This window comes from Gopherus evgoodei, chromosome 2 (genome assembly GCF_007399415.2).
Source record: "Gopherus evgoodei ecotype Sinaloan lineage chromosome 2, rGopEvg1_v1.p, whole genome shotgun sequence".
Classification (NCBI taxonomy): Eukaryota; Metazoa; Chordata; order Testudines; family Testudinidae; genus Gopherus; species Gopherus evgoodei.
Genome location: NC_044323.1, coordinates 268,243,884 through 268,262,313, shown reverse-complemented (window position 1 = coordinate 268,262,313; position 18,430 = coordinate 268,243,884). Strand labels below are relative to the sequence as shown.

Genomic DNA, 18,430 nt, shown 5'->3' with positions numbered 1-18,430 from the left:
TTGCCCATCATGCCATGCATGAAAAGAGTCCTTCCTGAAACCTGCTGTGGAGAAGGCGAAAAAATCCCCAAGTGCACCCAAGTCAATATAGTTGTAAGGGAAAAATTCTTTCCCAGACCCCCTAAAAAAGGGGCAGCTACTGTAATGCCCACAGCAGGTATTGACCAAACCTAGTATTTTACCACCTAAAAGGGAGGAAGGGTGTGTCCTGCTTGAGTCTTGGTCCATGTAAAAAGGAAGGCTTTAGGCACCAAGCTGCCCCTTTTAAACTGTGCATTCCCAGGGGATAAGTCAGTGACCATGCTGTGCCATTTTGCAGCAGTTTTCATCTTCCCTCCCCTGCACCAAACATAAAGCACTGTTCCCTTCACTCAGCCAGCCAGAGAGCCCCTCCACCCCAATGCTTAAAGGTGCAGGGCGGTCAACATTAATCAGGAAACAAACTTACACAAAGATACAGCTGAGATTTGGTTATGTATTCATCAAACTAAACTCATCCAAACTCATAAAAAAATTAGGTTTTAAATTTAGTTATTTTAAGCAGAAAGATAGATGATTTAGCAAGACAAGAGAAGTGAGCTGAGCACTACATAGAAGTCATATGACCACTGTGAACAAAAGGCTGACAGTTGCAGGTGAAAGAATGCACTTAAAATCAACACCAAATCAATTTAATTTACAGCGCTGTGAGATTCAAATCCTATAATTTAGGAGAATTTTCCACAATCATAAGATACTTTAAGATTTATATTTGTTCCTACTTCTAGTATAATGTTTCTTGATATTTATTTGAAATCAGGTTATCTTAATAGTATCTATGGAAATTGTTAAGTTTATTAATTTGCTATTTTTCAATCAAGTGCTCCTACCAGACCAAGAGTCTCCTTTTATGGATAGCTCTGAACTCTAGTATTCTAAGAAAGCAATAATTATACCCTCCAAGGCCAAATTTTGACTTCCTTTGAAGCACAGAAATTCCCTATGGAATTTTTAGCAATAAGCATTTATTTCCTAAATCTTCTGCACATTTAAGCAGGTGGAATTTCTCCCTCCCTCCCCTTGTGTTGTTTATTGTGCATACATCATCTTTGTGGTGGGACTTAGGATTCTTTGTTCAGGGAAATAAATGTATTTTCCCCAAATCTGCTTATAATTGGATTCTGAAATTTAGCATCCTAGGGTCAAAGATTCTTGTCCATAAAGGACTCTGAGTCAAAGAAAATCATAGTCTCTTTGGGAGAGTTAAACAAACACTTATGTGGAATGGGCCAGCTTTCTTTGAATCAGACATTGATCTGCTGAACATGATCTGCCAGACATATGTTTTGCTGGACAATCATTTTTTTTAGGGATTATCTTCCCATTTGGTAGCATTGGGGTGTTTGGCGTACCCTGAAACTACACATTTGCAATTTTCCATGGTTCTTTTACATTTTGGGGAAGTATTTCCTTTTTTTTTACAGGGGGTAATTCATTAACTGGACAAGTCAAAGTGTCATTGTACAATTCTTACCTATCCAGTAGGTATGCGGTGTTGTTGTAGCATTTGAGATTCAGAAAATTTTCAGAAGATTTCCCAAGGTTTCCAGTCACCCTGGGAATTCCTTAATTTCATCTTTTACATAGTTAATTAAAATATACATGTAACAGAACTGTTTACCAGTCTTTTGGCTCAGTTTTTAGTTGCTAATTGTTCTTGAACGATTTAATAACAGGATAAAGTTTTCTCTCAATAATTTATTATAACTTGGTGATCATCTTCTGGAAACTTTATTTTCCTTTCTTCTGACATATGGTTATCTCATCTTTCCCTTAAGAGCAGAAATGGTGTTATTCCATTCCACTTCCAAAAGCAGGAATAAGTCATTCCCATTTTTATTCTAATTTGAAGACAATTTCCAAGTTGTTATAAAATCCCATATGTTAATTCCAAATGGTTGAATATTCTAGTTTATTTTAAGCATTGTCCTAGATACTTCAAAACATTAGCAGCACAAGTGCTAATTCTTAGTAATATTGTCTAGTATAATTTCAAAATTGCTACACTTAGTCATTATGCAACATTTCTAGATATACTAATATATTAGCATGCACTGTAATTTTATGCACCAAAATCTATGTTTTCTTAGTAAAAATCTTGTCATATGTACATGACCTTATTCAAATATACAAATCCCTATTTTATTACAAAAGCCTTTCTCTGAACACTTTAAGCCTTAACAGGAATGCCATAAAATGTGATTTGGCCTTAGATTTGTATTGTTCCCCAAATGGCTAAAACATTGTTTACTTTTCTTCATTTTATGAATTAGGGGAAGTTGTGAGACAAATTATTAAACTAATTTATTCCTTTGCACATCGCTAAGAGGTGCATTAATGGTAGTGATGAAACCATCTAGTTTGCTTAGAGATCAGAAATAAAAATTTCCTTTCCAAAACAATTATGGACATGTTTATTTTAGAGACGTACTGGTTTATGGTTTCACTTTGATGGGCCCTTGACTCTTTTAGCAAGGAATTATTGCCTGAGAGCACACAGAGAAAATGAATTGTCACATCCTTTGTGTATGTTTTTGTGTCACTTATTAGGAGATGAACTGAAACATCTGTTCTGATATTAACTATATTTTGTGACCTTTTGATGTATTACGTCTTATTTCTGACGTTATTAGTGTTTTAGTTTAACAGAGGCTAATTCAAAGTGTTGAATAGAAATCTAAACAACAGGGGTTGGAGGAAGGACAGATCACTCTTTAGGGTCTGAATGTGAGGAGACATTGAGAGACATTATTTATTTCTTCCCTTAGAACCGATATTCTTCTTGAAGGACATAAGATAACATATAGTTAGAAAGGTCTCAGATTCAGTTATAGGTAACTTGGCCTAAAATCAGGCCTTAGTTAGGTGTGAGTTACTTCATTGTATCATTATTGTATAACTTCTATGTAAAAGAGAATATAACAATTGGATATTCATGATTCAAAATCAGAACCTTTAGGCACCACAACTGACATAGCATGTGTAGAATATGTTTTAAGTCTGGATCAATCAATATTCTTTGAGTAACACAGAATAACTTTTTCCTTTTATTAAATAGTATCTTGAGTAACATCTGAAATACCATAATATGTCATTGGAAGAAAGAATAGCTTTGCTGAGTGAGGCTCCGTGTCTGAGTTTTTTAATGATTAAATATAAAACTAACGATTAAATTACTTGTAGCGACTGAATTATTCTTGTGATCTTCAACAACAGTATTTGAAGTAGAAGTTGGATCACCAGCTTCCCTCTGTAAGCGGGAATTAGTAGATTACTGGTCCTGGTATCACAGAATGATAGAATTTTTAAATACACTTAAGATGGGAGGCATGGAGTCTTTGTCTAGCTATATCGAAAGAAGGACAGGAGACACTTGATATGGATTTAATCAGGCCACAACTTTACTATTAGATGTCTGGGACTCCTGGGCAGATAAAATGTACAGTGCAGGCAACTCCAAGTTCATTCAATAACTACCTGGAGTCTTCCACAGCCCCTCTCTCCCATCATTTTCCATCCAGGCCCCCCAGCCAATTTATTGCTGGGATCTTACCTTTCCCTTCTTGTTCTCCCCTTTGTAGGAGGGTTAAGGTTGGGGTTGGCTCCCTGCTATATTAATCATAGGAGCCCCAACACCCTCTCCCCCTATTCCATTCCTTTAATCAGGCCATTTTTCTGGTCACTGGATTCCTTCCCTATGGAGTACCTGCAATGGACATCCACCACAAGGAGGCTTCAGTAATTAGTTTGTTTGCCTCCCTGACAAACCCATTTGGGTTCCCAGACATCACCAAATGTTCCTCCTTTATATTAGCCAAAAACTTGTCTGCACCGAAGGTGAACCTCATCCTCCCGAAATAACTCTGGTGCCCCATATGCTATGGCAGGATGCAAAATTACATACCCTCCTATGGGCCCCAGGAATCTGGCCACCTAAGAGCTTCTCACACCCAAGCTTGCCCCTTTTCAAGCCCTTCACACTTTGTTCCCGGGGGATGTCAGCTTCGCAGTGCTGACCCCCATCCCTCTTTTTGCAGCAGCTTCTGACCATCGTCCTCCTCGCAGCTGTAAAGCACTGCTACACATCCCCCAGAAGCCTGGACAATGTCCCCCTCACTTAATCTGTGGTGTGGTCATTCTTCTTTCACCTCTAGCATGTCTATTTGAAGTAGATAGAAGTATTAAATTATTGCTATTTTATAAAATTTTAATAGAGACCTTAATAAAGCAAATAATTATATATTAGAACTGATTTTCCATCTTCTGTTATAGTTATATGTAAAGTATCAGAGGGGTAGCCGTGTTAGTCTGGATCTGTAAAAGCAGCAAAGAATCCTGTGGCACCTTATAGACTAACAGACGTTTTGGAGCATGAGCTTTCGTGGGTGAATACCCACTTCCTCAGATGCATGTAGTGGAAGTTTCCAGGGGCAGGTATATATATGCTAGCAAGCAAGCTAGAGATAACGAGATCAGTTCAATCAGGGAGGATGAAGCCCTGTTCTAGCAGTTGAGGTATGAAAACCAAGAGAGGAGAAACTGGTTCTGTAGTTGGCAAGCCATTCACAGTCTTTGTTCAATCCTGAGCTGATGGTGTCAAATTTGCAGATGAACTGAAGCTCAGCAGTTTCTCTTTGAAGTCTGGTCCTGAAATTTTTTTGCTGCAGGATGGCCACCTTAAGGTCTGCTATAGTGTGGCCAGGGAGGTTGAAGTGCTCTCATACAGGTTTTTGTATATTGCCATTCCTAATGTCTGATTTGTGTCCATTTATCCTTTTCCATAGAGACTGTCCAGTTTGGCCGATGTACATAGCAGAGGGGCATTGTTGGCATATGATGGCGTATATTACATTGGTGGAGGTGCAGGTGAATGAACTGGTGATGGTGTGGCTGATCTGGTTAGGTCCTGTGATGGTGTCGCTGGTGTAGATATGTGGGCAGAGTTGGCATCGAGGTTTGTTGCATGCATTGGTTCCTGAGCTAGAGTTATTATGGTGCGGTGTGCAGTTACTGGTGAGAATATGTTTCAGGTTGGCAGGTTGTCTGTGGGCAAGGACTGGCCTGCCACCCAAGGCCTGTGAAAGTGTGGGATCATTGTCCAGGATGGGTTGTAGATCCTTGATGATGCGTTGGAGGGGTTTAAGCTGGGGGCTGTATGTGATGGCCAGTGGAGTCCTGTTGGTTTCTTTCTTGGGTTTGTCTTGCAGTAGGAGGCTTCTGGGTACACGTCTCGCTCTGTTGATCTTCAACCTCCCTGGCCACACTATAGCAGACCTTAAGGTGGCCATCCTGCAGCAAAAAAACTTCAGGACCAGACTTCAAAGAGAAACTGCTGAGCTTCAGTTCATCTGCAAATTTGACACCATCAGCTTAGGATTGAACAAAGACTGTGAATGGCTTGCCAACTACAGAACCAGTTTCTCCTCTCTTGGTTTTCACACCTCAACTGCTAGAACAGGGCTTCATCCTTCCTGATTGAACTGATCTCGTTATCTCTAGCTTGCTTGCTAGCATATATATACCTGCCCCTGGAAACTTCCACTACATGCATCTGAGGAAGTGGGTATTCACCCACAAAAGCTCATGCTCCAAAACGTCTGTTAGTCTATAAGGTGCCACAGGATTCTTTGCTGCAGTTATATGTTTATTATCTGCAGTACAGGAATTAATACGATTTGGAAAGCAGTAAGTCTATGTCATTCTCTCTTTTAATGGGACAGTACATCTCTGTAAGTTTGAAATTCTACTCTTAGATTACCCATAGACACCTCACTTCTGCTCTGTACAAGAAAATGAAATAGATAAGGCTCCTAGGAAAGCTAGACCAAAAGATAGCATATTTAACAGTACAAGGGACACAATTTTTATTATTTGTCCCTTCAATGACTTCAGCTAAAGCTAAATTAGTACCATTAACTGGATCCCCATTGTTCACACTGTGGGCATCTGAAAGGAGCTCAGCAGGTATAGAGGTTTTTCTTGGAGTTTGTTTATTGCCAATCCCAAAATAAAATTGGATACCACTGATACAGATTTAAAACTAACAAAGAATAATCATCTATCTCTGATTCCTGCTAGAGCTAAACAAGACCACATAATTACATCCAGTTTCAGATTCCTAAATCAACCAATACAATCAGGAACACTACACAAGAAGGTGTGTGTGTGTGTGTGTACACGCGCGCGCCTCTAGGGATATAAAGGGAGAGATGCCATGTGCTGGGTTTTTTTAATTTAATTTTAAATCATTAGTACACGTAACACTGTGCTTAACTTAATCCCAGTTCTTACCATAAAATAAAATATAAATTTAGAGATATAAATGCTAAAAATCTACTGGAACACCCACATGGCACTGAAGAAAATAGCATGTTTTTATGTTATGCCAATGACATCTCTTAGGAGCTCTCAGAATTGACCAGGTAGGATTTCTAATCCTTTCATATAGTGATAGTGATATCAAAGAGAAAGCAGAGGAAAATCGAGCTGGACCAGCTCACAGCAGCAACCCTGATCGAGAGTTCAAACTCAGATGTTAGATATTGCAGAACCTGTGCAAACTCTTGTTATTTAGGTGAAAGAAAACTTTGTCCAGATGGATCAAAATACCATCTCAAAAGTCAAACAAATAAGAGAATATATATTTAAACTATAGTTGAAGTTATATGAGAACACCACTAGTCACTGTACAGTGTGAGATTTCTGTGGATTTGGGGAAAGTAGCCAAAGGAAAATGTCCTGAGAACAATATGAAATTTGTCAGAATCATTTGTCAGATGGTAAAATATTTTTCATACATAAACCTTGTAGTGATGTAAACACTTGGGGCTATATTCCTCTTTGATAAACTCAAGTAATGCCTGTCAACACAGCTTGGCAAAATTATAAAGCTTATGGGCATGTAAGACATTTATTGTTTGTTTGTTTTTTGTGTATTATAATTTTATTTCCCCATTATCATCATCACTGTGGTAAGGAGGGTGAATAGAATTTGTGCCTGAGCTTGTATATTTTCTTTATGACTGAGTCTTAACATTTATACAAGTTGTGTGTATGAAGGAGAACATACACCATTTATTGCTGATTCTTTAAATTTTTAATCAATCCCCACACCCCATTTTTGTGTAAAAAATCTATGGAAAGCAGGTAAACAAATTACAAGGTGTTTATTTCATTTCCCATTCCCCTTAATCAAATAGAACAAGATAAAAAGAGCATTGATTTAGTAAATACTTTGAATTATAATACAAAGTCAACATTGATTTTGGTTTATGCTCATTATAGAGGCACCTACCTTAAGAGGGGGAAAAAGAAGCTATGAAAATCTTTAAAATGGGGAATTTCTAGACCCAGCTCTTAGTGATATGTATTACTTATTTGTTTCTGGCAGCACCTACAATTCACTAGGCTCTGGACAAAATCAAAAAAGGGTTCCTATCCTGTAGTATTTATGTTCTAAAAAGGCAGAGTCAGAGCACAGGGGAAAGTCTATAATATAACCCTCCCCCATGCATACACACACAACCCTGCAAAGATGTATATGCCAGTAGTTCCACTCAGTTCAATGGGCGTACTCATGCAAAATGTTAGATTCGGGCATGTTCGCAGGGCAAAAATGGCCAGATGATGTTGGTAGTATCCTTATATTACAGAAGAAATATTATTTTAAATAAAATATATCTAGACTTTTCCTCCAAATTTTCCCTAACCTTGGCATAATCAGCTAGCTAGTTTCTTAAAATATATCAGAGATGTCAGAGTAGGCATTGATATTAAAGTATAGCATGCAATATTAAATAGCCAACATAATCTAAAACAGTTCTAATATTTAGAATAATCAAATTTTTAACATCCCGTTGCTTACTACAGTTAAAGAATGATCATAAAATCCAAATAATGATTGTTGCTTTAAGTTCATATAGATGTAATGTTGCCTAGATTTGCATGGTGTAATAATTTGGGAATATGAATATTAGAAAAATACAAAATAACCATGATCCCATTTACCAATCATGTTAGAATACCCATTGGAAAGGTGATTGGGGAGGAGGGTTTGGTGGAGAGAAATTCCAAAGTAATCTCTTTGCAAAGATTTCCTATGATTGTTCTATCAGGGGGGTTTCAACCTCCCACACTCTTCCTTGTAGAGTAGGCAGTGGTTTTGTCCCCAGTCTTACTGATTTCTTTGGTTTTTTTTAAGAGGCCAGGGTCTGTGTGTGTATGGCATGTGCATGTGCAAAAAGTATTGGGGTGTCCTGCCTGTGCGTGCGTGTGTGTATGTGCGTGTCTGTCTGTCTGTCTGTCTGTAGCGGGTGGGTGGGTGGAGAGAGGAGTCATGAAAAAAATAATACCAACTCATATTGCATTAACTTTATGCTCTATTCCTTCTAAGACTTGCTGGAGGACTAATCTATTTCCACTGTCCATACTCCAAGCACTCCCTAGCCTTAGAGAATCCCCCTATTCTGCACTGAACTCCCCATGGGATCTTGGCTGGATGCTGGAGATGGCAGCATCACAGAAGTGGGTGACCATTTACCCAATGTGCATGGGGGAGATAAATTTAGAGCAGTGTTTTCAAACTGGAGTCGCCGCTTGTGTAGGGAAAGCCCCTGGCGGGCTGGGACAGTTTGTTTACCTGACCTGCCCTCAGGTCCTTCCGATCTCGGCTCCCACTGGCCACGGTTTGCTGCTCCAAGCCAATGGGAGCTGCTGGAAGCGAAGCGGGCTGAGGGACTTACTGGTTGCCGCTTCCAGCAGCCCCCATTGGCCTGCAGTGGCAAACCGTGGGCAATGGGAGCCGCAATCGGATGGTCCTGCGGGCAGAGCAGGTAAGCAAACCGGCCTGGCCCGCCAGGGGCTTTCCCTACACAAACGCCGACCCTAGTTTGAGAAACTCTGATTTAAACTGTGTTTGGGCACAGATGGTGCCTCAGTTTGTACAATGCCTAGCACAGTAGAGCCCTGATCTCTGTTAGGAATTGTCGGCATTATTGTAAAACAAATAATAGTTCTCATGTGAGCAGGGGTTTGCAGGATTGGGTCCATAATGATTAAACATATTATAACAATCACTTGTGAGGAGGTAAGGAGAGATCACTTTGTCCTCCTCTTTATTTTTGAAAAGTTTTGTGATATGATACTTGAATATCTGATCCTGCCAAGATTCATACTTAACATTCATAATTTGATTAGGAGTTTTATGTATGGAAAGCAACTCAGATTCATGCCCTGTATATTATTAATTATTATTAATAATAATGTACTGTGATATTCATTTGCTCAAAATATGTAATTTTGTTCCAGGTGTGAGTGCATGGCTATGGAGAAAATGTTTGATTCCTCTAGAAATAAAATTGACTTTTATTTGCCGTTTCAACAGAAATTGAAAAGGAAAGCTGTGGGGATCCTGGAACACCATTGTATGGTATCAGAGAAGGGGATGGATTTTCCAACCGGGACATTTTAAGGTTTGAGTGTCAGTTTGGATTTGAACTAATTGGAGAGAAATCCATTGTGTGTCAGGAGAACAACCAGTGGTCTGCAAACATTCCAATTTGTATTTGTGAGTACCAAATGCTTTTTTTAATGCAACATATGTTACCCTGTCCTTGAGTAATTGCTTATGTGATTAACTGCAAAGTTAGTACAATGTAGTTATTTTTCTCTGGCATGGAGAATTTACTCTTATTTAACGAGAGCTTCACAATATACATTCTATGACCACTTACGCCAAATATATATTCTATGACCACTTAAAATATTCTTTTTCTCTTTTTTTCTCTAGCAGTTATTAAAAGGAAGTATTATTATGTGCCTATGTATAAAATGTTATGGTTAACATACTGTATTTTCTAGGAGGCTGTATATTTTATGAGTAAGATATTTTTATAGTAACTATTATAAGTTGATGAAATAAATTAAGTTAGAAATTGTTGAAATGCAGTCAAAGGCATTTAAATAATTTACAGATGTTTTCCATGCATTATGCATGAATATATTTTAGAACTTAAATAATCATAGAGGTGTATAGTTCAGTTGTCTATCAATAATATTATGCAGAATAAACTTCACCAATGATATATATAATATATATAGATATAGATATAGATATATAGTAACCAACATATCTCTCTCTTACATTTATATAAAATATTATGGGCCAAGTATATTAAGAGCATCATCACTAACTTTCATTGTTGTAAGTTAATTTGATATTGCTTAAATGGTGTGGTTAGACATGAAATATTGTCTTGATAGCAGTAAAATAAGCCTACCCTTTCTTTGTGGCTAGTTTAATTCCTGTGCTTATGTATGAGCTATAAATGAGAGTGGCAGAATTGACCTTCTGACTCTTAATGTACTCAGTGAGAGGTTTGTTCATCTAAACAGTTCCCTAAAGCAGAAAATAAGTGGTGCCAAAAGATTAGGGATTGTTGAACATGGATAAAACATGAGGACTGCTGTGGTTTCCAGAATCCTGTTACTGTTCTATGTAGCCCGGGGTGATGCTTTCTGCAGGAAGTCTGTAGAGACAAAAGCAGTGAGAAGATACCAAAAAAACAAAACAAAAAAACAAAAAAAAAAACCCCAAAAAATCAAATTGATAAGTTCTTCTTTGGCTTCTTAGCTGGTCCCAAAGACATTGGCTTTTTCAGTTGTGATAGTAAGCACATCTTAAGGGAATTTTAGGAAGAGATGATAATATGAGATGATTCTCTTGAAAATAGCTTCTATTCTGTTCTCTAATTTCTTTCTCTCTCTTTTGATAGTTCCTTGCCTTTCTAATTTCACTGCACCGATGGGAACAGTTCTTTCACCTGATTACCCAGAGGGATATGGAAATAATTTAAACTGCATCTGGACAATAATCTCAGACCCAGGGAGCAGAATTCATCTCTCTTTTAATGACTTTGACTTGGAATCTCAATTTGACTTCCTTGCAGTTAAAGATGGTGACTCTCCAGATTCTCCAATACTTGGTACTTTCACTGGTGCTGAGGTTCCTTCGCATCTTACCAGCAACAGTCATATCTTGCGTTTGGAATTTCAAGCTGACCATTCAATGTCAGGACGTGGCTTTAACATCACTTATAACAGTGAGTAGTTTTTCAGTGTGGACTTGTAAAGTATGTACATCCAAATGTGTGGTTTGTCTTCTCCCTGAGTACTTTGCTTGAATCCTACTTCCCGTCTTTTTGTGTTTTGTCGTAGGGTATTTCTAGACTGCAATAACTGAGACTGCAGCTTGAGTAAACATTTCTGTGCTAGGTGTAATGTAGTTAGCTCCAGGCCTGAACTAGTGAAACTGGTCAGCTCATGCTTCAGCATAGGCTAGCCCTGCAAGGAATTACCTAGGGTTATGAGTGGCCTTGTACAGCCTGGCACTGCTGAAACTCCACAAAGCTGTATCTTCACTGCTCCAGTACTCAAGCTAGCAAAAATAGAGCTAGGTCGCGTAAATCTGATCAATCTGCAATCACTGCCTGTGACTATAGTCTAGACATACCCTTAGACTGTCAGTCTGTCAGCCAGCTGGTAATACCATGCAGGGGACAAGCTGAGACTAAATTTGCCTACTGTGCAAAACATGCTTTTTATACTGTTATCCTTCACTCCCATCCCTCCCTGTTTGTCTGTTTCACCCACATCATGTCTTATCACAAATGTAGAATGTGAGCTCTGTCGTGACGACACTGTCTCCTTATTACTTGTTTATACAGCTCCTATTACAGGTGCTCCCACCTACCACACTAAAACAAATAATGTGTTAGCATACTCTGTATTTCTTATCCTTTGTTGTATTCTGGGATCCTTCACTATGATGTATTTTCTCTGTTGCTTAAGGGCCCGATTTTGCAATCACATAGTATTGAGACTACAGTTTTACTACCTTGAGTAAAGGTTAAGTTCTCACATCTGAGTTGTTGTCACATAAGTAAAGCCTAAAGATACTCCATGTGAGGAAATGTTCACAGGATCCTTTCTGAGGCTCCCATCCTGCAAAGACATATACATTTTCTTAACTTTATGCATTGCAAGTTATCCTGGATCTTTTGCAGGATCTGTGTCCAAGATTGGGGTATAACCACAGTCATAACAATTAATATTTTTCTGAAGGATTTAATTTGCTTGTTTACAACTACTTCTTTGTATTAGGATTACAGTTGAAAAGGGAGATGCAGAGCAATTAGCATAGCATAACTTTTTATTACTTATATTTTTCTCACGGACAACAGCACTTCATTAAACACTGAGAAAGCTGATGGGTTAATATTTCAAGGTCTTATAAGTATAGTAGTCAGAAAAAATGTCTATTCATATTGGCCTTGCTGAAAAAGTACTGTTTTTTGTCAACACTGAGCCTAAGCAATTAATAACAATGCGAGTTTACAGCCTGTCCGAAGTGACACTGGTGGCTAATACTGTCACTAATAAGTTGTCAAAGTGTAATTTCACACCATTAAAGTTAGCTGGGACATATGACATAGCAACTTGCTATATAAAATTGCTGCATTTGGCTTTCTATCTCTCTGTATTTCAGATTGTGTCTTTCTTTGACTAAAGTGTATATTACACATCTTATTAAACCTAAATTTAAATGAGATTATTCTATTCTTAGGGATTTACATAAAGAAGATTAATAAATTAAGTTACAATTTCTAGGTTTGTTCATATATCTGTATATTTTCCTTAAATTTTTTTTGAAGTATTTGAAAGAATTGCAAGCCACCAGCAGAACATTATTGTATGTTTTTAAACTTGCAGAACTTATAACTAGCCTTAAAAACAAACAAACAAATAAAAAACACCAACTTTTCTGGGAGTCAAGCATGCCAACTTTCATTCTCCAACAATTTGTTATATTACAGTGATGAATCCTTAAAACAGGAAAAGGCATCCTGAGAAAAGTCCATGCTATTGTATATTAATATACAAACTATCAAATCATTCCCAAGTCCTTTTTTTTTTTTAGTAAAGCAGTTTATGTTTGAACTCACATGGGCTCTCTTGAATTTACTATAAGTATAATGGTGGGGGAGGGAGAGATGATTTGCTCTCTGCCAAGAGCTAGAAAAAAATCCAATCTGAATAGGAACCTTTACTTTATAGAGGATTTTTCCATTATTTATTTTTGTTTTTCCAAGTGAATAAAACTATTTTGAATCGCCAGACTATGGACCTGGTTCTCCTCTCCCTTTTACACCTTCTGTACCCTGGAATTATTTCAATGATTTAAATGGAATTGAGCCTGATGAGAGTACAGAATGAGGGACCCTATTTTTAGGCCTGTAGATATTTCATGCACTTGAAAAAGAAAACCAAACAAAACAGGATTGGAATCTCTGACCAGAAAAAAGAAAAGAAATGATGGGAAAAGAGAGTTCTTTGATTATGATGTCCCTCAGCACATAGCAATCATTTGCAGCATGTGTTGATAATATCTGAACATTTGCTCTTATATATGAAAACAATGAGAACATTACCTTAGTAACCTCTACTAAATGCATATATTGGCATATATTTTACAATAATATTGTTTAAAATAATAGTGCTTTCCTACATTTTGCAATAGATTTTAAATGTCTATATTTTAAAATTCTTCTTTATGGTTATGTTTAAAGTAGAATTTTTTGGGGGAGGGAGGTGCGAGGGAGAGCAGAAGGGAGGCTCTTAAGTTGGCATTATGCTTGCAAAAGATAGAAGTGAGAGCAGCCCCATAAACCATGCCCCCCCACACCCAGACCTCAGCTTCACCTGGAAGCCCCTACAGAGTCCCATTGCCCTTCCACCTGGAACCCCTCCAATGAGCCTTTGTGCATCCAGATCCCCCCACACTAGACCCCACTGAGCTTCCTGCACCCACATTGTCCTACACAGAATCCTCTCACTCCACACCTGGATCCCCCCCCCTGAGCCTCTTCACACTTGGATTCTGCCTGGCTGAGCCTGCATGCCCCACACCTGGTGCACGTGGAGTCTGCAGGATGATCTCCCACCTTCATGCAGCCAGTGGCCTGTGCTCCCCACTGCCATGCTGGAGTCTCTGCATTTATTTATTGACATTTAAAACTTGCAGCATTTTGCAGAATTTTAAAATATTGTGCGCAGATTTTTTTTTTTCTATTTGGTGAAGAATGCCATTAGGAGTAGTCTGTGTGTCATCTAATGCATTTGGAATCTGATACCGAGCCTGTTGAAGTCAGTGAAAAGACTCTCAATTACTTCAGTGGACTTTGAATCAGGCTCATAGAGACTGGTAGATACAAGTGATTGCCCAAAGGAATAAAGTGGGATTCACTAAGGCCATGGCTACACTTTACAGCGCTGCAACTTTCGTGCTCAGGGGTGTGAAAAAACACACCCCTGAGCGCTGCAAGATACAGCGCTGTAAAGCCTCAGTGTAATCAGTGCCACAGTGTTGGGAGTGCGGCTCCTAGCGCTGCAAGCTACACCCGTAGAGGATGTGATTTACGTGCAGCACTGGGAGAGCTCTCTCCCAGCGCTGGCGCTCCAACCACACTCACACTTCAAAGCAGCAGCGCTTTGAAATTTCAAGTGTAGCCATACCCTAAGCATCAAAATGATCAACATCTGTCAGGACCCTTGGGCCAGATAAACAGAATTCCAGGGAAATCAAAGACATTTAATTTCCCCCTTCCTATTAGTTTTGATGGTCCCATATTTACAAGGCTATGTTTTGTTTCAGTCTCTGTGTGTGCATTCTCTGTAAGTTAATAGAGTCGCAGAGAAAGAGAATTAATTTGGTATGTTCACTTTAAAAAAAAATGGAAAAGTGTGTGTGGAATTTTTAAGAAATGAAAATTTATGTTTGATCATTTTCCTGGTAAAACCCTCCCTTTAATTTAAAAGTATATGCCTCTCCATACAGGGATGGGGTTCTGGTCTGCAGACCTCACACCTGTGTGAGTAGTAATGCCATTTGCTACTCCAACTCTTGAAGTTCACTTTGCTTTTGGTTCAAGCATGAACCAAACTAATCTCTACAGTGGAGAATGCATCCATATCTTAATACTAGCAATTGTGGAATCCTTTTTTACTTTCTCACTTAATACCCCATATTCAGATGTCAAAGTACTGTCCTGGACAGAAGGATAAATCCCTGAAATAGCAAAATGTAATTGGTGTTATGCAGTATGTTGGCATGCCAGCGAGCATAAATCTCATGAAAACCAGATCTATTATGTATACTATTGATATGTCTGAGCCTTCTTGAGAATATATTTCTCAATGTCAAATGCCAATTTAAGGATATACATCTGTGTCTGTCCTTTGTTATAGTATATAGTGCTGGGGTCATATTAATATTATAGTAAGTGAAAAAAGGTAGCAGTCAATCTCTTTACTAAAAGTACTGACTGTACATAGTTTGTTGAGGGTGAAAAAAGATCTATTTGCAATTCCCAGCAGTTCCTGCTTATTTGAATGACCTGAAGCCATACTTCTGCCACAATATCTGCACATTTTTTTTCTTTTCTTAGAACATATAACATTACTAAGGTTCAATTCAGCAGGTAATATAAAAACATTGTTTACATTTGCATACAAGATGGTTAAAGGGATTTAACCAGAAGGCTGTTTGCTATTTTTCAAAATATCTTCAGTTGAAAGATACTTATGCCATGGTTTATCCTATAATCATAAATGCAAAGCCTTCGTGTAGATAGAAGATTTGTATACCCAAATGATCGCAGGAAATAAGATGATAGATATAGTATGAGAGCACTGACTAATTTCAAAACTTTTTTATAAATATTCACTGAAATTTTTGAATGAATTTAGTTTCCTTCCCTTTGAGTTTGTTTCCTGTGGAGAATGAATGATTTCGCAAGAATGATTGTCCAAAGTAGATTTCAAAGTTGCTTGTGTGGATAGCCATGCAGGAAGTGCTCAAACATTTATGTAATCATTGAAGAGAGCAAAACAGTAATTTATTTTGTTCAATCATAGTTAAACAACACAGCTTACATAGTGAATACTGTCAGTATACTGTCCATGAGAAATCTTAACAGTGTAAAAAATTGACCAAAAAAATCTATTTTTCAGTACAAAATAAATTCAGTGAAATTGACATCTACTTACTGGTATTTTTTAGCAGGAAAAATATGATGAAATTGATTGGATTAATTATTTGTTGCATATTATTCTCTCAGCTCTAATCTGTAGTCATGCCCATGTATTTTCCTAGTTTTGTGCCCACTCACCAATTGTTCTTTCAGGCCAATTTAACTATGTTTCTGTATAGGATGACCAGATGTCCCATTTTCATAGGGACAGTCCCATTTTTGGGGACTTTTTCTTATATAGGTGCCAATTACCCCCAAACTTCCTGTCCCGTTTTTTCACAGTTGCTATCTGTTCATCCTATTTCTGTATAAATGAGAAGTGCTGTTAATCTTATAGCGTCAGGCTGCTTAACACTACAAGTACCTTCTCTTCAGCAAATTATCCTATCTTGCACCTCCCCCCAAACTCATCCTTCTTCAAGTACAACAAATACATAAAAGAATAATTTACAGTTAATGTTATTCAAACTGACAGACACCATGTCCAGTGTTGTAAATTTTCCACAAGAAATTGATGCTTAAAGTTGTATTTAACATTTTTCCATATAAAGACAAGATCCAAGTAAGCCATGAATAACAACTCTGTATGTTTCCTTCTAAGGGTATGGATCTAAGGATAGTTATGCCCTCCTCTGATGTATATATGTGTGAATGAGTGTTTGTTTTTGTGCACTCAATGTACAATTTATTCAGTAACAATAACAATGAGACGTCCTTACTATCTCATATGGAAATGTACAGAAAAATAACTCTCCTTTCTGCATTTGCCTTGTAGGTACTGCTTAACCTTTTAATCTAAGGGCTTATCTATGCTAGAAAGTTTTGCTGCTTTAATTTTACAAATATAATTAAGATGGCAAACTCCATAACAGTGTGGTTGCAGCTATGCCAGTATAAAAGTCCTTTAACCAGTATAAGTTATTCCAGTTCCTGAAGCAAAAGAAGCTATGCAGAAATAAGGCATATTTATAACAGCATTACTGCTTCCACTCTAGGTCTTTTACTGGTGTAGCTATTGTAAAAAGTCATACCCCTAACCAGCAGAGTTACACTAGTATAACTTTCCTAGTGTAGACCAAGCCTAAGTTGGATACATAGAAACTACTGTACCAATTTTTTTTTTTTAAAAAAGCAACTGTCATTTCAGTTAGAAACTGCACAGTAGAATTTTTCCTTTCTATAGAGCCCTAAAAATGTCAACTTAGTTGTAAGGCTTTATCACATTCTTTTTTCCTCCTTTCTCTTGCTTCTGTTTTAAAGCTTTTGGACATAATGAGTGTCCTGATCCTGGAGTACCAATCAATGCACGACGTTTTGGTGACAACTTTCAATTAGGGAGTTCAATCTCAGTCATTTGTGAAGAAGGATTTATTAAAACACAAGGAACCGAAACCATTAGCTGTATACTAATGGATGGGAAAGTAATGTGGAGTGGACCTATCCCTAGGTGTGGAGGTATGTGAATATTTACACTGTTGCTTTTCTATTTAGGATAATTAAACATTACTTCTTTAAAGTTGTCATAGGGTGAAATTCACACTTCTTCCAAAGACCAGCACAAAGAGTATGCCTCACTTAAGTCTCACTGAACCTCTGCAAAGGAGTGAATTTCATTCATTCCAAATATTTTCTAATTAGTGCAAAAATAATTACAATTAGTTTCTCTAAGTCAATTTTCTTTCAAGTGTATTTGAGAATTCCTGAGAGGATGATTTAATTTGCTTATTTTTTTTTAAAAAAGCAGAACAAATATGCTAATAAATTGCAAATATGGGTAATAGTTTATGCAAATTGTCTTTAATTTTTTTCCACCTGACAAGTTGCTTATTTTTGAAATACAGTTATTTATTTTCTTTAAAGAATGAGTTAGTTAGTCATAATATTATTGGTAAAAACAAAAACAAAACTTGCTGAATGCAGTCTTTGATAGTGATAATAGCTATTTGTTGGTAACATTTAATTTGTTTGATATTTTGACTTTAAAGTAAATGATTAGAATTCCACTGAGGTCAATGGAGCTGCACCCATTTACACCAGTTGAGAATTTGGACTCTTATTATTTTGAATTGATAGAAGTTTTAATAACACGCATGGGTCACTACATTTTTAGTCAGATCACTGCATTATGCCTACTTCCATTTGCCTTAAAATTTCAGTTGGATACTGTACTTCTTCACTTTCTGTCCTAAACTTGTGGAGGAGCTGGATGCGAGCTCTTTAAATATTTGCTAGATTCCACTTCAGAGAGATCTGCATTTCATATATGGGTAAAATGACTTAAATCCCTTACCTGTCTCACAGGA

General features: G+C 37.5%; 1 protein-coding gene across 5 annotated transcripts in view; it reads left to right on the top strand.

Moving 5' to 3' along the window:
• The window catches only part of CSMD3 (CUB and Sushi multiple domains 3), a 1,232,975-nt gene that overhangs the window by 680,552 nt on the left and 533,993 nt on the right, over positions 1–18,430 (top strand). For all 5 annotated transcript variants that reach the window (XM_030553724.1, XM_030553722.1, XM_030553725.1 and 2 more), the window contains 3 exons: positions 9,422–9,604; positions 10,812–11,138; positions 17,388–17,582. In XM_030553724.1, the coding sequence (XP_030409584.1) occupies positions 9,422–9,604; positions 10,812–11,138; positions 17,388–17,582 (705 nt within the window). The remainder of the gene's footprint in view (positions 1–9,421; positions 9,605–10,811; positions 11,139–17,387; positions 17,583–18,430) is intronic.